At 54.0% G+C, this 27,990-nt stretch overlaps 1 protein-coding gene across 2 annotated transcripts in view; it reads left to right on the forward strand.

Annotated features, from left to right (window-relative positions):
• The window catches only part of PLXNA4 (plexin A4), a 414,442-nt gene that overhangs the window by 292,132 nt on the left and 94,320 nt on the right, over nucleotides 1-27,990 (forward strand). For both annotated transcript variants that reach the window (XM_045855525.1, XM_045855526.1), the window contains exon 5: nucleotides 19,784-19,884. In XM_045855525.1, the coding sequence (XP_045711481.1) occupies nucleotides 19,784-19,884 (101 nt within the window). The remainder of the gene's footprint in view (nucleotides 1-19,783; nucleotides 19,885-27,990) is intronic.

Below are 27,990 nucleotides of genomic sequence, written 5' to 3' on the forward strand. Positions count from 1 at the left end.
CACTTTTGATTTACCCTCCCACAAAACTGATGCAAGGGGATGGCCAACTCAGTGAGTCCAGAGTGCTGTCTCCTTTACGTCTTCAGGAAGAGAGGCTGATGGGTAGTAAAATACTCCAAACCAGACTTCCTATGTGAAATGCTGCCATAACCAAGGCAAGACTTCCATCTCGTTCTACAGTGAAGAAACTGAGGCTCGGAGATATTACGTAACTTGCCCAAAGGCACACATCTTGTAAGAAGTCGGTAGAGCTGCCCTAACCTTCTCATCGAGGATGTGCTGTGTGGCCACAGGCCTGGCCAGTTGAAAATGCTGTAGATGCCCACTCCCTGGTCACCCTGTGCCAGGATGGCAGTGAACTTACCTGGCCAGAACACATGTGGCTGGCTCAATCCTGCAGTCTCCTTACCAAAACCACCCATGGCCCCTGTCCTGCTGGTGACAGGTCGGCCACACTGGCTTGCCTTCTGTGCAAGCTTCCTGTTCCACATCTCTGCTGCCTAGATTTATGGGAGGCAAGGATGGGAAGGCCCCACTACCCAGGGCAGAAGCCCACCACCTCCCTGTGCAGGCTGCAGGAACAGAAGTCACGGGGCCAGGGAGTGACAGGAAGCGCTGGGGGCTTGTGATGAGCTGCTCTCAGGAAGTGAGACTGGCATCCCACCTGCTGAGAGGAGTTGCTTCTGGGAGCCACCTGCTGTTTGTCAGCCGTCCTCCCCCATCTCCGTGCAAGCTTCGGGGGTCGCAGGGTCACACACAGGTGTGTGGACTCAAATCCTCAACCTTAGCCAGGGGGTCGCAGACGACAAGTGACCTCTAGGGCCCAACAGCCCCCGATGCTTTAACACCTTTACACACAGTACCTTTCCCTTCTTCTGTGGGGGTGTCATTGAGCTCACGCCCCCAAATGGCTGTCTGAAGCAGGTGGGCCCCCCTCTCCTTGGAGCTCATGAGGAATAATCCTAACAGCAACAGTAACTGATCAGTTAATTAACTTTAAAGACTCATAGCTCTGGGAACCTCTATACAGGTAATGCTGTGCTCTTCCCCCATTTGTGCCACTGGCTCTTTCAGACCCCTGGACACAGAACCACATCAAAGGACAGTCTCGCTGCCCCGTGATGCCTCATCCCCCCACCTCTGGGAAACAGGGGGAAGCCCATCAGGGCCTCCTGTCAAGGGGTCGGCTGGAAATCAAGTTACAACTGGCACGATGTGTATCAGAGCATTGCGACTCCCATCCATCGGCCCGGGGCATTATTAATAACCCGCAGCCTGGAGACAGAGATGGATACCAGAGCCGGGGCAGGGGCAGCCCCGGTGCAGTGAGGCGGAGGGAGAGAGCGACTTATTAGCCCCGCTCCAGGTGTAACCTTCTCCCCACGACCCAGCCGGGGCTGGGATGATTTATTGGTTCAGTAAACGGATTTTTATAATTAAAATTGATTTTCAATTTTAGTCTGGTCTGGAAGGACTGGGTCAAGTTCAGCAGGGAAAGGGGGGTCACCCAGGGAAAGGAAGGGAAATGTGCTCTCAATTTCCCGCGTGTCTGAGGTCGCTGGAGCAGGAGGAGCCTCTCGTTTTACAGGTGAGGGAACAGCAGCCCTGCCTGGGGGGCTGGCCTGTTTGCCCAGCCTCAGAGGGTGAGGTAGGGCAGGGCTGGGGGTTGCCCTGGCTCTGCTGGACCCCTGAGATGCACCCATTTCTCCGGGACCATGTGTGCGTGCACCCACAGAACGGCCGTGTACCTCGGTGTGGGTCGTTTGCCGTACCAGGACGCCTGCCCCAGGGACGTGTCAGGGCTATTGCTACCCAGGGGCCATGTGCAGAGGCACCATCCGCACTGTTTTCTGTAGGGACCGGCTTTTGGCCACCAGCAGCCACTCAGGTCCCCGCTCGACCCTCACCCCACAGTCCGGTGCTGGGAGGCTGCGTTGGGCTGTTTATTGCAAGGCCCAGTGGGCTCTGGCATAGACGGTGGAGACCCTCGGAGCTGCCCTGTGTCCAGTCCACTGTGACTGGTCAGTGGGGGACGTGTGACACTGGCAGTAGCAGAAGCATGTTCATAGATGGCATGAGGGCACCTGCGTATTCAGGGATATGTGGCACAACCGGAAGGCTTGGCTGGTGTCGCAGACACCACCGCCTGTGCACGCTGCTCTTCACCACTCCCCCCAGGGGACCGCTCTTCACCGGTGAAGAGAAAGAAGGCGCGTCCCACGTCCACTGTCAAGGTCCACTTAGCACCCTCCTCCCGCTCCAGCCCATCCAGGGCAGCACAGTTGCAGGACTCTGGGTCCTCCCCCACCCCTGGCTCTCCGTGCAGGTCCCTCAGCCAGTGCAGCTTCCCAGGGGTTCCCGGGGGCAGCCACTCCAGTGCCCCCGGACCCCTGTCTGCATGAGCACATCGTCCTTGTCTGTACAAGAGAGCAGGGAGGGATACGTGACTGTGGACATACTCTTTAAAAATGGCAGAAGAATAGTATACTGCCCCCTTTCCTAGCTCAGTGTGTCTTTTTATTTTTAATAGGCTTTATTTTTAGAGCAATTTTAGGTTCACAGCAAAATTAAGCAGAAAGTGCAGAGGCTCCCCGTATTTCCCCTGCTCTGCCCTCCCAGCACAGACTCGCCCACTATCCCCCTCCCCCGCCGGTTGGGCCTTTTGTTACAGCTGATGAACCTGTACTGGCACATCGTTAGCACCCCAAGTCCACAGTTTACATTCGGGTTCACTCTTGTCGGGGCACATTCTAGGGGCTTAGACAAATACACAGGGACGGATAACCACTGTTAGGGTATGGTATCCTACAGAATGTCTTCCCTGCCCTAGAAATGCCCTGTGCTCACACCTTCATCCCCCCTCGCCCCAAGCCCCTGCCGACCACTGGACCTTTGTCTCCATAGCCTTTCCCAGAAGGCCATGTAGTGGAATCGTACAGTAGGTAGACACTTCAGATTGGCTTCTTTTACTTAGTAAAATGCATTTAAGGCTCCTTCATGCCTTTCTATGACTTCATAGCTCATTTCTTTTTAGTGCTGAATAATATTACTATATATAATATTAATATTAACACAATAATATTCCATTGTCTGATGTACCACAGTTTACTTATGGAGTCATCTACAGTATCTTGGTTGCTTCTCAGTGTTGACAATTACAGATAAAACCGCCGTAAACATCCACCTGCAGGTCTCGCTTGTTTCCCTCTGTCCAGCTGGACTCTCATCTGCCACGGAGGACCCAAGTCCAGGCTGGCAGAGAGAACCCAGGGGGGTACACCTCACCACAGGTGTCCCACCCTCACCCTGCACTCAGAGGCGCCTCGGTTCTGTCTGCCTTTGCTGAAGGGGGGATTCTTTAGAAGGCTAAGCAACCAAGAGATGGGAAGCATGCTCCCAGTCCTTGGTGTTTGCAAGTGGGAGCAGAGTGTCGTGGTACACCGAGACAAACTGGATCACCAGGACAGATGAGCCCAGTGGAACTCCTTCGTCAGTCCCATCGCGTTACATTTAACGCTGTGCACGATTCTTACCGTTTCCCCCGGAACTGGGTGTCACTGGCAAACACGCGGCATACATGGCTGAGATGTGTGCTGTGTCCAGCAAGGGGCTGCATTAGGTGGCCTGGAGGTGGCCTCCGGCGCTGGGAGTTGTTGCTCGCCGCTCAGGTCTGAGCAGCCAGGCCATGCTTTCGCAGTTACTTTCCTCTTCTCCCCAGGTCTTGCTGGAGCTGTGGTCTGCATGGGTGTGGGCACCTTTTCCAAGTGTCCCCAAAACACTTGCAAGCTTCAGCTTCTACACTTATGCACGTATGAGGGTCCCCTGTGACCAGGGGACAGGGAGAGGAGATGGGGGTCCAAGGAGAAAAAGCCAGTTCCAGAGGCAGAGACTGTGGCCAGGCAGGGTCCCTCGCTTCTGAGGAACACAGGACCTCCAGTTCTGCCCCCGGCTCTGCTCCCAGAAAGGAGCCTTCTGCGGCCACCAGCAGGACAGCCCATTCAGGCTGAGGTCTGAGTGAGGGACCCTGCCAGGCCATTTCTAGTAAAGAGTCCCAGGGAGGAGAAGAACAGGGAAGTTCAAGTGGGGGCCGCTGCGGCCGGAGGAGCGGACCACCCCACCCCATGGTCCCTGTGCCACCCTTAGCCCGGCCTCCAGCCCCCCTTCGAGGGACACGGCACTCTGCCGTTTGTGTTTTTTGTGTTCCCTCCACTCCTTGAAGGAGTCGTGGGCAGAGAAGCACTGGGCATGGGGAGACCCGCCCCAGGCTTTGCAGAATCTAAGTGAACAGGATCGGGGGCCAGGCCTCTGGCAGAGTCTACAGGGGAGCTCTGTCGGGGAGCTTTCCCACCAACTTTTCTGCCTTACGTGCCTTCTTCCCCAGCTGCAGCCTCCACCCCACGAGGGGTTTTTACAAAGGACTTGCAGGCCAAGGGTGCCTTCGGGCGTCTGTGGATTGGCTGGATCTGCCTTGTGTTTAGGACGCTGAGTTGCCAGGACCAGCCGACAGCACCAAAAGCCAGGACGGAGCCTCCCCATCTGCAGAGTCTGCAGGATCAGGGCTGTTCCTCAGCGCCACTGGGGAGATCACTCACAGAGCAGCCCAGGAAAACCAGCCCACAGTATTGCTCAGAACTCCGGGACCACAACTGGATGACGGAGGGAGACCCTGGGTCAGAACAAGTCGCCTACCCAGGTCTAGCGTGCTGCAAGCAGTGTGGAGAGCGGGTTATCCTGACAAGTTAGCGAACCCGTGGGCTCAGGCTGTCCCGTGTCCCCAGGCCGTCACCCTGAGCCCCAAGACGTGACAAGGACCCACTGCGGAGCTCCAGGGAGCAGCTGCCTGGGACATAGGTCCGCCTTGAAGTCTACCGCCCCTGGAGCCCACGAGACAATTGCATGGTTGGTAAAATCTCATGAATTCGGGCACACCCCTTCCCTGCTCCTGCTAAGGTGACATGGCAGCACACAGCACCATGGTCCCAAGTCACGCCAGGCATGATCGAAGCCTTATTAGGAGATGTGAGTCGCGCACATTAGGCAGAACTTGCCACGGAAACATGCTGGACAAGGAGCAAGGCAAAGAGGTATTTAAATGGGACCTCGCCAACCCAATTCTGCCTTCATCAATATCCGTGATGTTTGGAGCCCATTCAGGCAGCTGCTGCTCTTCACGGGGGAGGCACGGCCACTTGGCTCCTGCTCAAGAGGGGATGCCAAGGGGGACGCTGCACCCGCTGGGGAGCAGGCGGAGGGCATGGGCTCGGGGCGCGGAGTCCCTGCTCTGCCACTCACTGGCTGTGTGGCCTTGAGCACGTCACTAAACCCCTTCCCGCCTGTGTCCTCATCTGCAAAATGGGGGCTGCCGTCACTCCTCACCAGGTTCTGGTGGAGGTCACATGCATCCCATCACGCCTGTGGACTTGGTCTACGAATCATGGAGCCAAGAACAGCAGTCCAGTGTTCTCGTTACACACACTCTACCGGTCTCTGTGCTCGGCCGTCTCCAACCCTCTGCATCTCTCAGACTCCAGGGCAGAAACACATCGTCCTTAGAGCCCTCTGCTCCCCAGGGCCAGTTGTCCCACCCCAGTCCGTCTTCAGGGTGTTTGGTGGGGGGTGGAGGGCAGAACACAGTGCCTTCAGAAAGTACACAGGACCCAACTCCTGAAAATGCTGGTGTTTTTGGTTGCACTTGGCCTGGCCGTCAGCATTTTCTAAGAGCTCCGTGGTCGACTCACACATGCAGCTCAGTCTGAAGTCTTTTCCCTGGACCCCGCTTCTGCCTTGTCCTGCTCTCTGGCATTTGCCCTGATTCTCCCCTGGAGCCGGTAGGTTCCCTGAGGTGGTCCTTGCTCAGCCAGCGGCGGCCTGGGAGCTTAGGAAGAGAGTCCCACCCCCCACACCAGCCCCCAGCACATCCGGGACCCTGCTCCAGGTCAGGCTACGTTCACAGCAGCCTTCCCAGGCAGCTTCATGGAGGAGAAAGCTTTGTAAAATGAACTGCACCGATGGCACGCTACCTGCCCGAAATTGTCGCATTTTGTTTCCTTGCTGCTGCATCAGTCCCGCATCCTGCCGGTTTGTTTGCAAACTCAGCAAACGCCCGTGTGTCATCCTGTCTGGAGGCTGCTTCCTCGTGTCCCTGTCACAGCAGGGGCCGCCGGACTCCGTGCCAACCCCCCCGTGCTGGGCCTCGCTGCCGACCCCGGCCTGCCGGGCGCGCCGTGCCAACCGATGTACCCACATGCCGACACACAGCACGGCCCCTCGTGTTTGGCCAGGAGCCAGCACGATTTCCTCGCCCAGCCCTGCAGCCAACTTCGGATTATGCCTGTTCGCAGAGGTCAGGGGAGAAGCCGCATAAATTAAGGCCCCAGATAGCCCTGACTTCGTGTCAGCTACGAGTTAGCACGGCTCCCTAGCTTCAGCTGACTTTCCCAGGTGCTGTGGGCAATGAAGTTCATTCCCAGGGCTCCCCCACCCCCTCTTCCTGCCCTCTCCTATTCAAGAGCAGAGGAGAAGCGGTTAGAGCAGCCAGAGAGGGAAGGGGAGGCAGGAAACTGGCTGGAAAGTTCGGGGCTGACGGTAGACCCCAGCCCCTGTGACAAAGGGTCAGTCGGTGGAGCTGACGGGTCAGAAATAAGATCATGAGGTCCCACTGCAAGTTCTCGCGAGTTCTCACTCCCTTCCCAGCACGTCTGATTAGGTAACAACAGCAGAAGAACTCAGCGTCACAGGCACACATCTGGAAACCATTAAAGGCGAACTTTAAAGCTGAACTTTTTATTTGAGGGAACGTTATCTGTTCCAGAAGGAGAGGCAAACCAAAGGGCGAGCGGGCCGTGGCTGTCATCGCCGCAGAGATAGCCGCCATTTATTTGGCGCAGATGCTCAGGGAACGGTGCTGAGTGTTTTACATGTATTATATTATTTCATCTGCATAACCTTTTGGAGGCTTGAAAATGTTAAGTGCCTGACCAAGCTATTAAGTGGCAGAGCTAGGATGTGAATGGCAACCCCTCAGATCACACAGCCCAGATCCTAGCAGCTGCACCGCCTGCTCCACGCTGCCCCACTGCCCCCGAGGGCTCTGCACGCCCGGATCCCTCTCCCAGGCCCCCCAGCTGTGAGCTTGTCTGACACAGGCAGTGACGTTTCACTCAGGGGCTGCTCATCCCTGTTCCCAAGAGAGAGGGCAGCTGAGGTCCCTGGCCTTCCCCCGGGCCATGCCATGCAGGTCCTCTGAGAAAGGGCCCGCACCAGCCAGGAACGGGCCCCTCCTCCCATCCCACCCCCGCTCCAGGACAGCGATTATTTCTGACCTGGCTGAGGCTCCGTCTAAATATAGCCCCGACCAGCCGCTTCTCGTTTCAGAAGGAGAAATCTATCCGCAGCCTCAGTCTGACGCAGCTCAGATGGCCCAGCTGCACACAGTGTGCAGCGGACGTACCACCATCACCACCCCTCGCCCCTCGCCCCTCACCCCTCGCCCCTCACCCCTCGCCCCTCGCTGATGAACCTTAATGGAAACCAACTGACCCACAGCCACAGTCCAGTGGGATCAGCTCTGGGCAGTGGGAAGCCTACCTGGCACAACTGAGTGCCCCAACTGCACTGTCGTCCCAGTTAAAGAGAGGATATTGCCAAACACTGACTATGTACCAGGATCGGCCTGTCACTAACTGGCAGAGCACCTTTCTCAGACCCCTACACACAGGAGGAAACTGAGGCCCCGTGTCATAAGTAACTGGCCCGAAGTCACACATTTGACAAGTGGCTGAGCCAGGATTTGAACCCAAGACCGGGACCAAAGGCCTGTGCTCCTTCCATCCCGTCACTCCTGTGCACAGTGACCTCTCACTCACAGCAGTTCACGTTCATGGTAGATAGAGAAGGTGGTGACAGACACGGCTGGTTTTGCAGCTGATGGTCTGGAGCTGTGGTGATTTCCTTTCTCGGAAACACAGTGCATCTCCGTGTGATATCACCTCACATTTTCAACATTTCAAGACCTGGGGAAGGAGCAGCCGGACCCTCCCTGTGACTCAGACAGATTAAGTTACCAAGATGAGAATCAAATGGGGAACAATCTTGGAATACAATGTCTGGAGGCTTTTCCAGCCTTAAGATAATTCGTGATGGTGGAATCTTCCAGGTAAAAAGGACAACAGGGATCCATTTGTGTCTGACAAGGGACAGCCTGAAAAGAGAGGACACTTGCCAACATCTCCCAGCAAGTTAAGGGCAGGTCCAGGACTAGGGACCCGGTGAGGACCCCCGGCTCTGCGATGCCGCAGCACTCCGGGACCCTCCCGGTGGAAGCCGTGCGGACCCGACCAGCACCATGTGAGGGGGTCTGAATGCTGCGGACCGTGAGCAGGGGGCAGGGGGGCCCTGGTCCTTGCGTAGTCCGCCCACGGGGAGACAGAGTCGTGCCCGTGTTGGGGGGAGGTGATGTGTTTTCCTGAGGGGAGCTCCTGGGTGGACAGGTGAGCTCACTCAATCAGCTACCTCCTCAAACAATGACCCCCCTGCAATCCCCGATGCGGGTTAGTTAATTTTGCAAGGGAAAAAAAAACCCTTCCCCAGGGTACAACCTCCAGGGGCTGGTCCCCATAAAGCTCACCCACAGGGACAGACCAATCAGCCACGGGCCCTTTTCTTGGTTCCCAAATGTTCGAAATCATATGGTTATCATGAAACATTAACGCTTTGACCCTAAAATAAGGGTAGCCAATTTGGTTTCAAAGACGAAAGGTTAGTGCATCACCTGAAAATTATTTTAATTTCCAAGTCAAAAAAAAAAACGTTTTAATTATACCCTGTCTGCGAAAACGTCAGACTCTCCGGAGCTGACCACTGTCAGCAGTTGCACTGGCTCTCCGGGAGTTAGTCTTCACACAAAAACACGCGTGTGGGCATATGAATACATACCTACAGAACTCTCTCTCAAAAACAAAAATTGAGTCAATGTGCTTTTCTGAAAATTGCTTTTTTGACTCAAAGATGGGTCACGGATATCTTCCCGCATCAGCGGTGCAGACACGCGTTACCTCCAAGTATGGATGTGGCGTATCTAGCCAGCCCTGTAAGGGTGGACAGTTTGTAAGAGCTTCCAAGGGGCCCTCACCCTGTGCGAGCCACAGCCATGCGCCTCACCCAGGTGCTGGTGTGTCTGCGGTAAAGACTCCAACGGGAAGATTGCTAGATAATTTTAGGTTTTATTAATATCTGCCAAATTACTCCTCGAAAAGGCGCGACCCATCTAAACCCCGACTGATGGTGCATGAAGCAAAACAGCCTTTTTGAAGGGCTGTCGTTTGAAGCCGTTGTCCTTTTGTAGTTGAAGAACTGCTGCAGAGCACCCCCTCTTAGCGAGGAAGACAATTTAGTCCGTGTGGGCAGAGATGACCCGTGTCCAAGGATACTTAGACATCAGAGGACGGTCTTCCTCTTCCCCAGTAGCAGGCTGGGTCCCCGGCCCCACAAGTGGAGCTCCCAGAGGTCTGGGAAAGTTAGGCAGCTACCCGGGGGGCAGGGAGCGAGGGTGGAGGAAGAGAAGTCAGGCTTCTTCAGGCGTCTGTGCTGCGTGTGTCTCCTGCTTCCTAAGCCAGCAGCACCAGCCTCCTGAAAAACGGCCGGATGTTGAGGGGACCTAAGAGGCTCCCCTCGGAGGGTTATCAGTTTCCACTCATTCGGACACCAAGATATTTCCCAGGGTCGAATTCCTTTCTGCAGGAAGATGTTTGTCTGCTACTCAAAGGCGCCACCTGCCCAGACAGGGATGTCTGCAAGAAAAGCCGTGTCTATTTGAAAACATTCTCCCGAGCCCAGGAACTCTCTCTGCCCATAGGTGTGTGCAAACACCACTCCTGTTACCACCAGGCATGCGCGCCTGTGCACGTACCCTCAGGCCATGGTTTATGCCTTCGCTCACACCAGTGTATCATTGGCACCCAACCACTCTGGTTCGAACAGTCAGACAACCGCTGGGGACTCTGGCCAGCAATGCCCTTGACAGAAGGAAGCTGGAGGAAGGGTCAGATGCTGGGTTGGGAAGAGGGTGGCCAGCTGTCCTGCCACTGCCCACAGCGTCCTGCCAGGGGGTCTCTGCATAAGTCTCGGGACTGGCGTGGCTCAGCTGTGGGCCTGGATTGCGAGATGTCACTGTGCCTGCCCTTTCCTTCCCCTCCCTGCTCTCCTTGGCTGCTGGAACAAAGGCCCCCCTTGAGCAGACTGAGCTTGGGAAACTCACACCAGCAGGTCCCTAGTCCCAGTTCTCAGGGGCTGTGGCCTCTGTCTGTGTCGCCTGGTGAAAGAGGGCTGGAAAGGAGCAGCAGCACTTTGATCCCGGGGACAAAGGCTCCTTCCCACCTGCTGGGCCTGGGGGTGGGGAGGGAGGCTCACAGCCCCCAAGGGGGTGTGGGTCCCCCAGGCTCCACCTCTTTCTCCAGCCCCAACCCCAGGGTTGAGTCAGCAGAAGTCAAGAGTCTGTATCTAGAAAATGGTGTTGTCTTTGCACTAAAACCCCTGCAGCGACTGAGGTTCACCTGAAACACGAGAGGACGGGCAGCTGGATGGTTACCTTGTCCCTTTTGGTTTGTTGACTCTGTGCAGGTCCCTGCCATCTCCGGCACCTGGCACGTTGGCTGGGCGGCTCTCTGGGCAGGATGTGGGTGTGGCTGCCAATGTCCTCTGTCAAATGCACTGGGTCGGCTTGCCTAGGAAAACCCACCTTGCAACATCCCAGTCCCGGAGGTCAGGCCTCCAAATATATCGTGTGAATGTGAACCTGATCGCCCAAAGAGGGGAGAGAGTTTGACATGTACACTGAGAGATGAACCTGTGGCAATAATCCTGAAATTACAGGTTTTAGGGTAGAGCCAAGATCATCACATCCATTATCTCCATAAGGTCCTTGCGATGTGTTGGAGATCGACAGGAACCAAATTCGTTCATTCATTCATCACGCACTCCAGGCAAGCAGGCACTCTCTTGCTCATCACTTTTCCTTTGCTATGCCTGAGCTGAGCTCTAGGTGTGGGATGAAGAACTTCACGCCCCAGCTCTCCCTCCTGGGGGCACTTTATCTGAGAAAGATGCTGGAACAACAGACAAAGCATTGGTATTGGCATCACACTAACTGTAATTGGCATTCATATGTTTTATCTTAATCCTCAAAACTGCCCTTCAGGGTGCTTACTGTGATTATCAGATGAGGGAAAGGAGGCTCCGAGAGGTTAGGTAAGTTGTCCCAGTCACACAGGAAGTGGCAGATGCGGGAATCAAACCTAGGCCTCTTCCCCAAATCTCTTCTTCTCCCTTGGCACTTACATAAAGCTATTCCAAACTCTGTTTTCCTTTCTACTCACGTTTGAAGGAACCAGGAAGTCTCCCTGGAGGAGGAGGCTGCACTGAGGCCTGTGTCAATCTCTCTGTAGGGCTCCTACTCGGACGGAGATGGGCCTCTTTGCCCACTGGAGGGGTCCCTCAGCCCCTGGACTCAGTCAAACTTTTTTGGCTTAGAGTAAGCAGCCTGCAATTCTGTTACGTTTCCAACCCAAGAACCTGGGCTCAGGGGAGGGGCCAGCGGTTCTCAGCCCCCTGAGCTGTAGGCAGGCAGCCAGTGTGCGCAGGGGTCCAGAGGCAGGCTGCCGCCCCAGCTTCGCTTCAGTTTCCACCCTGGCCACCACCCTGCTGTGTGTGACCTTGGGCGAGCTGCAGCCTCTCTGAGTTGTGGCTTTTCTGTCTGCACAACAGAGAAGGGGGTCTGAGGGACACCCATGGCTAATCACAGTAACCAGCGTGAGCCACTGGGGCACAGCCCACACTGGGAGGGGCGAGGCTGGGGTGGTTTCCCCAGGCTCTGCAGAGCGCACGCTGAGAGCTCTCTCTCAGCTCCTTCCATTTGCTAATGAGAAGCAGCATATGTTGACGATTCCGGCATCAACGCTTGCTCCTTGGCTGTCCTAGTTTCCAGAGCAAACTGGCTTCCTATTAGGCATTTATACTTATTAATAGCAGCAAATTGCAGCCCTCCACAACATCTGCTATGTTTCATTTGCAAAGAGCTTCCCAGACTATTGTATTAGTATAGTAGTATTCTGTGACCAGTTCTCCACGGCAGAGGAGGCCTGGGTCCCCTCCCTGAAAACAGCTCCATGGAGACACACTGAAGGGAAAGGATGTGTTCATGGTCACCCAGACACCCAGAGCACGTTACAGCTCAGGGCCTCAGCTCCCCGAGCTTCGTGCTCTGGGGCTACCGTGCTTGCTGTTCTGAGTATCCATGACCTTGACCCCAGAACTCCTGCCTAGAAGCAGGTATGGACAATGGTGAGAGCCAGGCTGCTGTGCCCTGCGCACCAGTCTGTTCCCAAGTGGGGCCCCTGCTGCATTAGTCCATGGCCAGGGACAGGCAGGAGGAGTTGCAAAGTTCAAGGCAAACCGTTCTGGAGGAGCTTTTATTCCTGCCAAGTGGATAAAATCATTTCCCAGCACTGGGGCAGCCAGGGCGTCAGGACAGAGTGCCGACGAGCAGCTGTGCTTCCAGGCAGCTGCACATCTGGAGAGTTGCATTCCCTTTCCAGAGTCTTCTCCGGTGCTTCTCTCAGGGGCTGAGCCTCCCTGACACCTGCAGATATATCGTCATGGAATTAAGAAATCTTGCTCAGCCTGGGAGATACTGAGAAGAGTCATTTGTCATGTTTGATCCAGTTTTTAATAATCTCCCCACCACGGAACCAGGTGCATATAACCTGTGATACTCAAGTTAAAAATAAACTACTACACTGCAACCCCAATTTAGCTTCTTCCTTCTATCTTCCCCAGGCCTTTGCACCCTGGTGTGACTTTCTGCCTCGCACCTGTATCGGTTAGCTATTGTTACAATGAAGCTGCGTAACAAGCCACCCCCAAACTGAGCAGCAAACAATAAAAAGCACAGATTCTCGTAGTCATGGGCCTGAGAGTCATTGCATGTCCGCCGATTCAGGCTATGCTCGCCGGGCAGTCCCGCTTCAAGCTGCCCCGCCAGCTGGGCTTATCCCCTCCGCGTGTGTCAGGCTCAGGTCTGCCCCATGTGGGTTTGCTTGGGGTCCAGGCTGAAGAGGAAGCAGCTACATGGGGGAGTTCCTTTTGTGGCAATGACAGAAGCTCAGGAGGGCAAGGCCAACCACATAAGCACACCTTAAGCCTTAACCTTGTGCCTGCTGCCTTCCTATTGACTAAAATCAAGACCTGAGACCAAGCCCACGGTCCAGGGCTGGGAAGCACACGCAGCCTCTCCATTCACCAGGAGGCCAGGCGGGGTTGGTAGAAGAGTTGGGACGGGTGGCACCGTCTGCCATAGCCTGTGACCAGGCTCCTGGCTTCTGCCTGTCTTGCCCGTCTGCACAGTCAAAAGTACCTGCCATCTATGAGCAAAGAAGAGGTGAGTGACTGTGTTCCCGGCATGGGGCATCACTTGAAATAAGCACAGCTTCCTGAGCCACACGGCTCCCCTACCACAAGGTCAAGTCTGGGCAGCGAAGGGCTTAGAGACAGGGGCTCTGCAAAGTCACGTCTCATGTTAGACCCATGGGGAGACAAGTGGCCCCAAGTCAGCAAAATGGAGCCTGGAATGGTGACCAGAGGCCATCAAAGGAAAGAAAGGCCCCTGGAGAGGCTTTGAGGGGCTCCCTAGGACCGTGGCACTGAGAGCCACGTGCACTGCTGAGTTCATTTTCTAGGAAAGGACGGAGTTTTCCAACTCCACTTCCTTTGCTTGGGGGCAGGAGAGGGTAGGATGGTGATGAGGGACGGCGGGCACCAGGCACAGCATGTGCACAGCTTGACAGCTCCCCAGCAGAAACTCTCCTGGAGTTTCTTAATGGGTAGTCTGGCCTCTTTTTTTTTCTTTTTTTGACAGTTTTGAAGGAAATTGGGTACTTAAGAAGTTTTTTGGACATTTAAATTAACTCCCACCATCAGGCTCAGTGTAGCTACTATAGCATTAGCATCCAATTATAAGAAGAGAGATGAAGCAATAACTCACATTTTGACCAGAATGTCATATGCTTAAACAAATTAGAGGTACACACAGAAACTATATGTTCTGTCTACGGAACATTCCTGAATGTAATCTGCATAGCAACAGGCTCCCTTTGCAATGCTAACGGCAACAGGCAAAGGGGAACCCTATTGCCAGAGGAAAGCATCTTTCAAAATATCAGGGAAACAAGGCAGGGGCTGGCCAGTGGGGCCCAGGCTCCAGGGAACTGGGGAAATTCCTCCAGCTGCCCTGAGCACCCCCAGGCCCCAGGCCATCCAGGCAAAGGGCTCTGCTGCTCAGAGTGCAAAAGCATAGAAAGGCCAAGGCCCTGGGTTGAAATCCTGTGTGGAACCCTTGCTGTATTCCCAATTACTCCTTGTCCTCCTATCCCAGGCCACTGTTTGTAAATTCATGGCCTTGGTCATGGGGCTGGACAGGTGAGGGAGTAGAGGTGATGATTCTGTTCACAATAGTTCAAAACCAGACAGAAACTACGTATATTAAGGCAGTTGACCTTGGTGGCAAAAGGATAAGGCAAATCACTGTGATTCCCAGAAAGGCAATGGAGGGCGAGAGAGAGGCAGGGGTGGGGGTGGGCAGGCAGGGGTTTCATCATCGTACCTGGGAATGAGCAATGCCAACTCGGAGGATGAGCAGGAACACGAGAACTGGCCACACTCAGGGGCCACCTGACTCACAGGAACTATTTGAATCCTAGGCCCCTCCTCCCTGTGCCTCTTGGGAGGGGTGGGAGGTGAGGAATGGTCCCAGCAGAACACGGCTGTGACGCTGTTTTTCCCACTGAGGACGTGGAGGTGCAGAGCGTGAGTGTGAGTGTGACACATCCAGTCGTATACACGTACACGACAAGAGACATGCACCCAAAACCCTTCCGTTTGAAGTTGAACTGAAAACAGTAACGATGTCTATCTTTTTCACTCAGGGATCTCAGAATATTTCATAAACATGGGTTTGGTCATCTGCCAGCAGAAAGCTTCTCCCCCTTGGCCCTGGAAGCTGAGCAGAGAATAGGTGTTCTCACATCTGGCCCATAGGCTCTTCCTCAATGTTTGGTTGTGGTAATACATGCATAACATAAAATGTGCCATCTTATCCGTTTTTAAGCGTTTGGTGGCAACAAGTACCTTCACACTGCACTGCAACCATCACCACCACCCATCTCCAGAGTTATTCTCCTCTTCCCCAGCTGAAGACTAACTCCCCATTCTCTTCCCCCAGGCCCTGGCAAGCACTGTTCTACTCTGTCTTGATGAATTCGACTATTCTAGATACCTCCTCCTATAAGTGGAATCACACAATATTTGTATCCTTGTGACTGGCTTCTTTCACTTAGCATAACGTCCTTGAGGTTCATCTGTGTTGTACGGGACCACGTGTTAGAATTCCCTTCCTTCGTAAGGATGACTAATATTCCACTGTATGTATATACCATCTTGTGTATACCCATTCACCTGTCCACAGACATTGGGTTGCTTCTACCTTTTGGCTGTTGTGAGTGATGCTGTCGTGAGTGATGCTGTCGTGAACACAGTGGTCCAAGGGTCTGTTCAAGTCTTCGCTTCCAATTTTTTTGGATGGGTACCCAGAGGTGAAATTGCTAGACTCTATGCTGATTCTATGTTTCTTTTTCTGAGGGTGGGCCATACTACCCATAGGTTTTTGCAGAAAGCTGGTAGAATGTGTCAAGAAGACTACGTGCAGGCCCCACCCTAATCCCTCCACCCAAGGGACCCCCTTCTCCCCCAGCACCGTGTAGGCGCACACAGAGGTTCTGACATGTGCTGAGGCTCCTGTCTTAGAAGCAGTGGAGGAGTGATTGCAGCCACATTAGCCAACACCTTTCCTGGAGTCCCCTGGCCAGGGGACAGACGCAGTCGTTTGTGGTCTCTGAGGTCATCCATCACTAAGATACCTCAGGCCACATGGCCACCTGATTTGTTCTCCAGGCAGAAGCCCCCCTCCATGACTTTCTTTTTTCACCTCTTCCTGTGGTCTGAATTCCCTCACTCTGTTAATTAGCATGCCCGGCACGGTAGCTTAAGACTTGAATCAGCGTGGGGTGGTTTTAATTAATCGTGTGTATCTGCATCTGGAGTGGTTTGTGTTCCGGGGTCAGGAGAGGAGCCGGCGATGGGGGATGCAAGAGAGCATTTTGTCTGGTGTCTGGAGTGGGTGGAGAATCGAGGTATCAGGGGAGGGAGAAATGTAGAGCCAAGGTGACTCAGGAGCCACCTGGCTACCTGCGAAACTCAACAGCGATGTGTGGAAGGTAACCAGAGCTATTTGGGAAGAAAATTGCACCAAGATAAATGGTGGACTAAATCTGGTTTTCAAACGTGATTTAAAGCATCAGGACATTTTCTGATACTTTCCAGAATTACCCGTGGGGTGGGGAGTGAGACAATGCAATGAGGTAGGTTGGGATCAGGCTGGGGGAGCTAGGCCGTGCCGGAGAACACTGCCTGACCGTGTGACTATGGAGATTTCCCTTGGCCTAGCCTTCTTCAGGAAACCCTGGGAAGGCAAGGGGTGTGACACCTGGCTCTCAATTTATAGTAACCTTTCTACTTGGTCTGTCAGAATCCCATTGGCTCCTCCAGTTTTAGCATCCATGCTTTCAAAAGAGTGGAGAAAACCTAGATAAAGTTGAGCAGAGTAATTTTTTAAAATGTCTTTAAAAAGTAGATAGAAAGATCCTGAAAGTAAAAGTTTAAAGAGCTGAGTCTGATAAAAACTGTTCAGGACTTAGGCCTCTGCCCCACAGGGGTGCGCCTACGTGGAAAGCAAAGAAAGATACAAAACTGTTACGGCAGCTGATAAAGGCACTGAATCGGTCCAGGAAGCTGGGATAACACCAGGGTTTCATCCCAAAGGTGAAACAATGAACAATTTAGGGGCAGACACCACAGTTCAAGGAGGAAATGATATGCTCAAGATATAAAAGAAGAAAACTTTTTCAAGGCCCGTTGAGTTCCCAACCGCATTCATGAGGCTGGGGAAGACTGTCAGAGCAGTCCCCTGTGGTGTGGGAGAGAGAAAAAGTGACAGTGTAATCAACCATGGGTACTAATGACAAAGAGAACACGAAAAATCACTTGTAATGTGCTTCGTCATGTACGAAGCTTCATACCTACTGGGTCATCTGTGCTTCGAAAAACTCTGGGAATTGGTGCGGGGCATTTCTATCCCCATGTTTACAGATGAGAAAAGTTGAGATTCAGGCCCAGTCGGGTCTCTCTGCCAGACAACCGTGAGGCAGAACTTGAACCCAGCTCTGCAAGCTCTCACACTCTTCCCAGCCCGACACAAGTGACTCCTGCCTGACATCAAGAGAGAACGTGCTTTCGGGTATTAAGCACCAATTGCGAGCTATTTTTAGAAATCGGAATGCAAAGGCTTCGAGAACGTCAGATTGGCCATGCAGCTGGCTCTTTATGTTGCATGCCCCGGAGACCCAGGCCACGTCAGTCCGAGACAAATTATAGAGCGTGTCCGTGGGAGAAGCTGGGGAGGGTACTAATTAAGTTTAGACCAAGAAAATGCTTTTGATTGAGCAAGTCATGATTTTCTCCTTAAGACCATGCAAACGACGTAGTGCCAGACGAGCAGCTGGAACACATGGAAACATTATTATGTGCTTAAGTTACCAGCTTTCACCATCGGTGGCCCCTTTTATGACTTTTTTCCCCTCCAGGCATCATGTTTTGAAAGAGTTTTGCCTACTAAACAAACTGCATTGATTAAGTAATAATATATTTCCCATTCTTAATATGGGACATTCATCACTGCGTATGCATAGAAACAGAAACCAGCAACAATTCAAGTTCCATTAGGCTTTTGGAAATATTGAAAATAGCTTGTGGACCTCATCAGCACTCATGAATTTCTACGAGTCCAGGTACTTTGGGCTGGGAGCCATTATTTATAGGCTTATAGGACCAGCACGTCTATCCCCATTTAGGAGGCATGGAAAGAAACTAAGGGAGCGATGGGAAGAGGGCAAGTTCCTGGCCGTGTGGGGAGTCAGCAGGATAATTTGTAAGAAACTGATTGTCAGGATTAATTACGAAAATGGGAAGGTTATATGTGGGTAGAGCTGAAGCATGGCTCTTGCTGATCACATAAGTGGTAATAAAAGAAAAGATAAAATTCTAAACATACGAAAAGACATCTGAGAATGTGGGGAAAGGGTCCCCAAGGCCAAGGGCAAAGAAAGCCGTAAGAATGGGAAAAGGAAGCTAAAAGGTACCTGGGAAGAAGGGAAAATGGAGCGTGGCCGTTAAGAATACTCCGTGTGTACTTGAGAAAAACAACAACAACAAAAAGATATATAAAGGGAATTGGAAAATGAAGGTAGAAAGGAAAAGGAGATCATGAGAGAATAGAATTAATTATTGAGTAGTTCCAAAAGGGAGTTCCGAGACTCACTGAGCAGGCGCTGGTGCCAGTTTGCCTGCGCGTGCGTTACACGCCGCCCCTGCCAGGCGGTGCAGGAGTTTACAGAGGCAGATGCTCCTCCCTGGCCCCCTCCCCCGCGCAGCAGGGGAAACCCAGACTCTGCCTTTGCTTAGGAAGCTCCATGCTTGTCAGGCCTGCGTGGCTTCCTTTCCCAGTGCCTGCCGCTCGATGGCGAGAAACGGAAAAAGATGACCGTATCCAATTCCCTTAGCTCGAGCTGAAAGGTTAGGTAAGAAATCCCCCATCGAGATAAAAATGTATCCCACCTGGAAAAAGATGATTGATAAAAATAAATAAGTACAAGGATTTTGTAGAGAAGAAACAGGCAAAATGGAGAGTGAAGGCCAAGGCTGTATAGAAAAATATTAAAATTCCGTTCAATCCTGTGGGTCGGTATTAAGTGCGTGCAACGTTATCAGGTCCTGAGAAGTCCTGTCAAAGACACCGGGCAGAGCTTCCTTGGAAGACAAAGGGACGGAGCAGGTCCTGGGAGCACGCTGGAAATGGAAGCACCTGGGCCAAGCAGCAGCGTCACATGGGACATTTTATTAATACGTTAACAAGCGGCTGGTGAAAGCGAATGTCAGGTTTGGGGCCGGGACAGGAAACCTCTCATCATGAAAAGGGTGTGGGTAGGAGAAGTAACAGCTGCCCTTTGAAAGCACCAGAGTGAAAAACTCTCAGAGCCAGTCGGCCAACATTATGAGAAAGACAGAATAGGCAGGTAATGGCTGCGGAGCGAGTTTATTACACCTTGTTAAGGGCACGGAGAAAGAGAAAGTGAAGGCCTTGGTCTTGGGTTAAGGGCCCTCTGGAACCACAAAAATTAGGAAGGAGAAAGACTGAGAAGGAGGCAAAACACTCTGGCAAAAGAGAAACAAGAATGGAGAACGAGTAAACATTTGAGCTTATTGCCTTGAGAAGAAACAGATATGTGTTGGACTGGATATTTGTAGAGATGTTTTGGGGGTTTGGTGGTAAGGAAATGTAACTGTAGACCATGTAAGTGCCTTTTATAACATTTTAATATGACCTCTCTGGAGTCCATTCCCAGAGATTTCTATGAAAACAACAGGTGGGTGTCTCCCTTGGGCGCTTATGTGGCCACCTGCTCAAATACGATCCTCTAGGTCCCTTTCAGTTCCGGGATTCTCGATCCCTTCCCGCTCCCACACTGTTTTAGGGGATACACCTGCTAGAGTGCAACCTCTTGTGAACGACTGCGTGTTCTGCAAAATCCTGACCACTCTCTCGCTTGTTGTCCCGTCCCAGCTCACCAGAGTCCCCGTGGAGTCCTGCGGTCAGTATCGGAGCTGCAGCGACTGCCTGGGCTCGGGGGACCCGCACTGCGGCTGGTGTGTGCTCCACAACACGTGAGTACCGCCGGCAGCTTCCTCCTGCCGCGCCCTTCCCCCGTAACTCTCCTCCTCCTCCTCATCGTCTCTAGCTTCACTCCTTCCTTTTGACCTCTCTTCTCCCCCTGTCTTTGCTTACTCTTCCTTCCTTGTATCATTTGCAAATTTTATCTTCCCTCTTTTGTCCTGATTTCAATTTAAATTGCCAAATCCCTATAAGATAGATAGCAATGGCAATGTGGGAATGATGATGGGCCAGGATGTGGAATCATGCTGGATAATTGTGCCCTGGAGGGCCAGAGGGAGATCCCGGCCGTTTCTGACTGTGACTTGATTATAGGCTGATGCTCCAGGGCTAAACAGCAGGGAAAAGGCATTGGACTTTTTTCCCAAGGCTCCCGTGGGCCACTCAATCATGGGCGCGATCCATACTGTCCCTTCAGTGACTCGGCATCCACTTAACCCATTCTCCGGCATCCCCCCCAGAACCTCCTGGTACTGGAGACTCTTCTGGTGCCGTTCAAGTGGGTAGCCCCCAGGAACACCCCCTCTGTTGTCAGCTGGCTGTCACAGCACCCTGGGCCTGGGGACACGGGGCCAGATGAGCTCTGTCCCAAGGGCTGGGCCCTCTGCCTATGTGCGTTGTTGTGCCGGCTCCCTTTCATGCTTGAAGAGCGGGAGGAAGGCATCGGTGTGCAGAGGAGGCAGACGGTAACCTCTAGCCAGGCAGAGGAGCCTGGCAAATGCCCTGACTGACTGGAGAAACGAGCAATAGTTGGGCCCCACCCTGACGGGATCAGGTCCCAGGCAAGCTCTTGCTGCCGGAACCCCAGGCTTCTAGTCAACACTTGCAACCGGAGGCCTGTGAGCCGGACAAAACGGAGAATAAAGTGTTATAAGTTAAGGAAAAGGACTGTAGTTGTCCTCCCTCACTGGTCACACTTACTGATCATTTTTAACTATAGGAATATTGGGGCAGGACCTTGCCCCACCCCCACCCAGGGGTGCCTCTGAAAGTTAGAAACAGCCTCTTCAATTCTAACACATCCTCTCCAAGGGCAAGACACACGCTCATCTCTGGGTGACAATCTCAGGCAGAGTGAGTCCTTGCGTTCTTTAAGAGAGGGTCTGAAATCCCTCCGGGATTCGATGGTGGGGGAAAATGGAGACCCACGGATGTGCACCGAAGTACATGTCACTCAGGGATAATCAGAACCTGGGGGTAGGAGCGAACACAAAGCTGGATATCATAACAGAGTGGCGGAGCCCAAGACTGGCCGGTATGACAGAGGATGGACGAGATTGCGTTCAGAATTCAGATCAGTACTCATCAGTCCTGGGTGATACTCAGCGGGGCAGAAAGGAAGTCACTTTCCTTGTCCCGCACAGCGGGGCCCCTCAGAAACGGTCCATGCTCTGGACCCGTTGCTTTCTCAGGGACCTCAGGCCAGGTGGCTTTCTGCTTGGCCAAGGATGGCTCAGCTGCTCCTGGCTTGGGCTCCCACACCTGGCATCATTCAAGGGCAATCAGAAGAGCCGGCTCCTCTCTGACATTCTACGCCTATGGGACCCAAAGGCAGGTGTCCATGCCAGCTTTGACCCTGCCCCCTGACGCTGGCCAGCCCCACCCAGCACTGAGCCCCTGTGAGGAGCAGGGGCTCCCAGGCTCTGAGAAGGCACACAGCGGCTGCCCATCTCCCATCCTCCCCCCACCCCTCAGAGCTGAGTTCAAACAGGAATGAGAGGAGGAGGTACCAGAAATTACTTCCTGCACGGCCTCAGTTTCCCCTTTAGTAACATAACACCTGCCTCCTGTCAAGTGGCAGAAGTTGGGTGGAGTGGGGCCAAGGTGAAGTGCAGGCAGCTCATGAAGGAGGCCATCGGGCGGCACTGGGAGGCCGGCGTATCTGCTCTCAGGGTGGCCTCAGGAACATGGACATGGACATGAACTTCAGGCTTCTGCTGCCAAGTCCAGAGTCCACATCCCCCCCAGCCGTGCAGCAACCTGGGGTGGCATCCCGGCTCCTCATCTCTGAATGGGAGATGGTGATGTCTGACCTGCCCACCTCCTGAGTCTCGGGAGAATCAGATGAGATCACGGGGGTGAAGGGCACTAGGAACTGAGCAGTGTGTAAAATGCAAGGGGGGCATGGGGCAGGGGTCTCAGCACAGGTGGGGCAGGACCGAGAGCCCTGCCTCTTATGACTTCTGTTGACCCCCACTGATGGTGCCGATGGCTCTACTTGAACTGCATCCTTCCCTCCCCGCGGCTGTCCCAGCCTCACACGGCCTTCCTCTGAGTGGTAGGTGCTCCTGCTGCGTTCCCCTCCCTGCCGTTAACCTGGCGTCATGTCTTACTCCGAAGTCTGCGCGTCTTTTCCTCAAGGGTCCTTTCAGTACAGCCCTCATGAAGCACAGCAGCTCAGAAAGCAGGGGCTGTGCAGGGGCTTTCTCTATGCCTGTCACTCAGCACTGCTGGGGCTGGGGTGCCCCCCTTGCCCAGAATGCCGCAGTGGGAGCAGGACCCTGGAAGGAGGACTACCATGGAAATCAGTGTGAGGTAGTTCCCTAACATGCTACGAGATATTGGACAAGAACAGTCGATTCTCATTATCTGTGGTACTTTATGAAGTCACTTTCAATACCAAGTTCATGAATGCTGAACCGCGGCTCCCAGGAAAAATACAGAGCTAGGTGTCTATGAGCATCCGGTCACAACATTTTGGTCACCCCATCAATACATAACCACATTCTGTGTGTGTTTCTGCTCAAAGACACCTTATTTCATATGTAATGTTTCACATGAACCTTGAACTCACAGCCAGCAGCACTATGGTCTGTGCCTGAAGGAAGCATACCTAACACAAGTATTTTCTCCATGAGACACGTCACAGCCTTCTTGCACTGAGGGACATGGGGCAGGACTTTGACCGGGTTCCTAGGGGCCACTTTAAACAGCAGAATCACCAAGAAAAAGCACAGAAAATGAAAAGTGGGACACCAAGTAGACCACAAAAAGGACACACACTGACACTGAGAACTAAAAGAGGAGGGCATGGCGGTGTGACCCGGTTAGACCCGCGCTGGGGACGTCTGCTTGTGGCCGCTGGAAGTTTTCTCCTCTCCGCTCATGTCCGGGAGTGACCTCAAAGAGGCTGCAGCATTGATCTGGGGATTAGACAGAACTCTCGCAGGTGGGCCAGTTCGCAAGCATGGAATCCGCAGACAATGAGGATCGGCTGTGACTGTGCGTGTCAGACACTTTGCGGTTTTGTGTGTGAAGAGGAAGCCCCGCACGCCCCACGGTGGTGCAGTGGGGACGAAGTTAGGTAACAAAGGGTGTCATGAAGGTCCCCGGGGCCCTGCGGGTCTGCTCTGGGGCAAACTCGGGCCTCCTGGTCGTGTGCAGACTCTGGTGCGGGGGCCTGAGCTGATGTGTTTGGTGAAGCCCCGCTCCCCGGGAGGTTCGGCTCACAAGCACTCCTAGGCCAAGGCTGCCCGCCCGCCTGCTGTGACGCTCAGCACACCCGTCCTGCCTCCCGGCCAGACCTAGTGACCAAGGAGAGGCCCCGGGCCTCCTGGCCGGGCAAAGGAGAGCAGGCCCCTGGATCTTCTAAGATGTTTGCAACCAGGATATAATGTTTACACTCAGAGTGTGGTGTGCACAGATCGGAAGTGTATAATGTGAAAATTTTTGACAGATGCAAACACCCAGGCAACTAAACCCCATCAAGATACACATTCCCTTCACCCAGAAGTCTGTGTTCCTCCCTCGTTCTGAAGATCAGGTCAAAGGCAGACGTTGCCTCTCCTGATACACCCTCTCTTATTTTAAATAGTTGCCAACCGGACAGTCCAGGGTGGGACAGGTGCCTGAGGGCACCCGGGAGGGAAGGGAGGAGGCTGCGGCAGGTGGAGTAGGTGCGGAAGGCCGGGGAGGACCAGAGAGACACTCACCCTGGGCGCCTCAGTTTGCGGGAAGGGAGCATGGTGTGAAGGGCAAGGGTTTTCTGTGCGTGCCTGGGAGTGCTGTGCCCGAACCACAAGCCCGCCCGTAGGTCTCTCACACCACCCCTGCCCGCTCTGTGCCCGGCCCTGTGCTGGGCTCAGAGGATCCAAGGGGATGGTGTCAGGCCGCCTCTGCCCTGGGCCTTGGGAACCAGGCCTCTGGTTCAAGGACTGGGCAGGGGGTGCAGCCTGTACTCGAGTCAGAGCATTTGATAGGCCCGCGTCAGGGGCAAGACCCCGTGCTGAGCGCTGCAGTCAGGGGAAAGTGATCCTGCAGTGGTCCTGGCAGGGTAAAGAGCATCAGGAAGAGGGGTCCTTTGGGTGTCACGGTATTTGCCACTTTGCCCACTTCCATGGTTGTAGGGGGAGGAGGGTGGGAACTCTCTGGGAAGGGAAGGACTGAAGGGGTGTGTGTGAGAGACAGAGAGAGACAGAGAGAGAGAGAGGGGGGAGCAGGAGGAGAGCGCTGGAGCAGGCACAGGCCGAGTGCGGCCCCTCCTCACAGGTGGCTCAGGTGGCTGAAAGGGCTGTTTGTACCCGTAAGGGCACAGGTGGGTTACAGACTAAACAGGCTTAAGAAATGCTCGTGTAACTGAAACCCTCCCTCCTGTTACTCAGTCCCAATTGCCGCAAAGAGCTGGCCTGCCCGCCCCAGTAGCGCGGAGGGCCACCTGCAGCCCTCTCTCCAGTCCCTCGGGCTTGCCGGTGTCTAATGGCAGTGATGCCATAGCCTCAGCAGTCCGGGCGTGCGTTTGCCTGTGAACTGTGCCCGTACCGCAGACCCATCCGTGCCTCTTGAGTCTTTATTCCAGGGCATTCGCCTTGGGCCTGAGCCTGCCTGTTCTGTCTCGGGGGAAGGTAAAGGAAAGCCTACGGCCCAGCCCACCTTCGCCTGCCCTGGGCCTGGAACCTGGCCTCCAGCTCCAGGCTTGGCAGGTCCCCAGGCCCCTTTCTGTCTTCGCCTCCCAGGCCCAGGCCCAGGCCCAGAAGCCGATCCCAGGCTGAGCAGGTAACGGGATCCCCCGGCAGACCCAGCCGCATCGATCGGCCCAGACATTACCTTTCTGGAGAAGGGTCCTCAGCGTCACTGCCGGGAGGCTCGTGTAACCCAAGACGTCAACAGGGGCAAGATAAGATCAGCTTTTATAAAGTCTCTCCCTTGCCCCCTGGTGACCCCTCCTCTTGGCAGTTTTCCTGTGTTGGAAGGATGCCCTCCCGGGATGGGTTGGCACAGGTCACTGTTCAGGTTCTTCCCTTTTATTCTTTATATAGTTTCTGCCATGAGGGAGAGAAGGGAAGGGAGGGGAAGGAGGGGAGGGGAGGGAAGGGAAGGGGAGGGGAGGGGAAGGGAAGGGGAGGGGAGGGAAGGGAAAGTGCTGCTACCCAGAGCAGAAGGACGGGTTAAAACTAAGAACCTGTCTGTGGACACACTCAGCCTGGGTTCAGTTTCCTCAGCAATAAAATGTCGATGGCAGAGCCGTGTTACAGCCACCGTATGAAAATTAGGAAGAGTCTATGCATCCAGGCTCATCATGGTGCCTGGAGGTAGCCCCGTTTCAATGACCGTGAAGCAGAGGCTGCAGGTCGGAGCCCAGGGCCTCCTCCACGGCCCCTTCTCCTTACTGTCCTCCCCAGACCAGAGGGCTGTGGCTGGGTGGCTGGGACCAGCCCAGGGCTATGAAGTCTTCTGCCTTGGACAACTCCAACCAGCCGTGTCGTTTGGGACATCTTCCGTGGCCGTGAATGTGGCTGCCCGTCAGCCATCCGGGAAAGTGCCAAGAGAACAATTTGTCCCACAACCATGGCTGAGTGTCCCCTGAATGAAATACAAACTGATTCTAAAATGCCCGGCCTGTCTAGCTGCTTCTTACCATATCCCAGAGCCTGGTACCCAAGGCCTACTTAACACTAACCTGCTAAGTCAGCGACCTCCCCTAAGGCTGTTCGCAGAAAGTCCACACAATCTTGGGGGGTTGTTAGGACCCACTGCTGCCCAGCAAACTCTTTGCAGTCTATGCTGCAGCCTTCCCTGACTCTTCACCAAGCTTTCAGCCTCTGATCCAGAGAAAAGAATAGATACTAGTATATCTGAATTTTTCTCTGTGACTCTGTGAAGAGTAGATACACAGTATGGGTTAAGAAAACTTTCTTTTCTTTGAGCTGCTGCCTGCTCCCCCTGCTCCCCACGCACATATAACACAAGCTTCCATGGCCCATGGGTGGTAAGTCAATGATCCATCTTTTCACAGGAATTAGGGAGGCCCTGCCATCCTTGCATGTCTGAGGGTCCCTCCCAGTCTAATGACTTGGCCCCTCGGGGACAGCCTGAAGGGCTGGGCTACCTCCTCGCTTGAAGCACAGACACACACAGCCAGGCACTGGCACTCACGTGCTCCGCCCAGTCACACCGCCCTGCACCTCACCGGGTGGGTGGCCCACCTTACACAGAGTGGCGTGCTCCTCTGCACCAAGCCTGAGGACCTGGTGACTTTCCCAGACATGAAAGCTCCAGGCTGCTGGATGAAGTGCGTTGTGAGAGTTGCTCAGAATCCGAGCAATTGTTGGATGTGTCCCGAGTAATAGACAGCATCCGCCTTATTACCAACTGGACTGTGAAGAGAATGGATCAGCCTTTGCTTTCTCTTCCTCCTCTTCTCCTCCGTTCCTCTCTGTCCCTCCACTCCTGCTCTTCTCTCCGACACTCCCCTCGGCCTTAGTAGAAACAAGTAGGTCCGAACAGCGCTACCCGCTGACAAAGAGAAGAGACCCACAGCCTCCCTCCATCTTCCCTTTGGCAACTGGAATTCCTCTTCTCAGAAAGAAGGAACCTCTCCAGGTTCCTGTTACTACCATCTAAGGTTTTGTTCAATGGATCATTCATTTGGGGAGGAGCCGAAAGGAAGCCAAAGCAAGCCTCCCTTCAACATGGGGCCAGGGCAGAGCCCACTCTGGCGGAGGGACAGGACCCCCTGCTTGCTACATAGGCCCAGACAGGTTCTTCTTGGGCCTCCGCTGAGCTCCTGCACCTGCCGATTGCCGTTGAGCCCGGTGCCCCCTCCTCCTGCTTTGGTGGCCGCACCCACCAAACGGGCCCAAAGGTACAGTGAACCCAACATCTGCTGCTCCTTGTCTTGGGATCTTTAGGGAAGTTCACATGGCAGTGAGGTCAGTGGCCAGCAGCTGATGATACAGGGAAAATCATAGTCTCATTGTGGTCTTCGAGTTTTGGGGTTTATCCAGGAACAAATGAAATACGTAGGTTGAGACCATGGTGTCAGTCATGGGGTGCTGGAATTGCGACATTGAAAAGACTCCCCGGTCCACACCCGTGATGTAAGGAGCCTCCTACACACCCAGCAGCCTAGAGAGCTTCCCTGTGCCATCCAGTCCGCCTTCCTGTGAGCATGCAGGTGCGCCTCCCCCTTTCTGTGGGAGTTGCTGGTGCGGCCAAGGACAGTGACATTAGGAAACCTGGTCTCCTTCCTTGTCAGAGTTCCCAGATGTAGAGATAATGACCAAAGGGCTGTCCAACTTGGGTAAATATTCTGAGTCCTCCTAATTTTCTACAAACCCCACTCAGGAAGCTCCACTCTCACCCCACATATTCCAGACTCCTCATGTTCTAACCATGGACTCCTTGATGGTTCATGTTCAGCACAGGCCACGGCCAAAGTGAAATGTCCAGGTTCAGGGGCCACCTATGGGGAGAAGCCAGGAGCAGGTTCTGGTCCTTCAGACCGGTGGCCCCACGCCAGAGGGCTGGGGGCGGGGACCAGCGACATGCCCCGGTTTGGGGGCTGGCCCAGGCCGGACTCACACCTAGCTGCTTTTTCAAATTGAAATTTAGCTGCCTGGCTGGCTGCATGGGGACTGAATATTTCTATCCCTGTGTTTAGGAATTACTTTCTAGAGACCTTAATCACTACCTCGTCCCCTCTCCCTCACCCTTTTCCTCTCTGCCTTCCTCTCCCTTCTAATTTTCCACTTGGCTGGGAATTCCCCATCAGTGAAAGTCCGGGCTTAGGGGAGGGCAGAGGTAGCTGCTTCATTAGAGAGGATAATCTCATTGGAACCACTGACTTGAATAATAACCCCTCTAAGGCACCAGGGTCATTG

This window comes from Phyllostomus hastatus, unplaced genomic scaffold (genome assembly GCF_019186645.2).
Source record: "Phyllostomus hastatus isolate PE091 unplaced genomic scaffold, TTU_PhHast_1.1 phas_scaffold_114, whole genome shotgun sequence".
Classification (NCBI taxonomy): domain Eukaryota; kingdom Metazoa; phylum Chordata; class Mammalia; order Chiroptera; family Phyllostomidae; genus Phyllostomus; species Phyllostomus hastatus.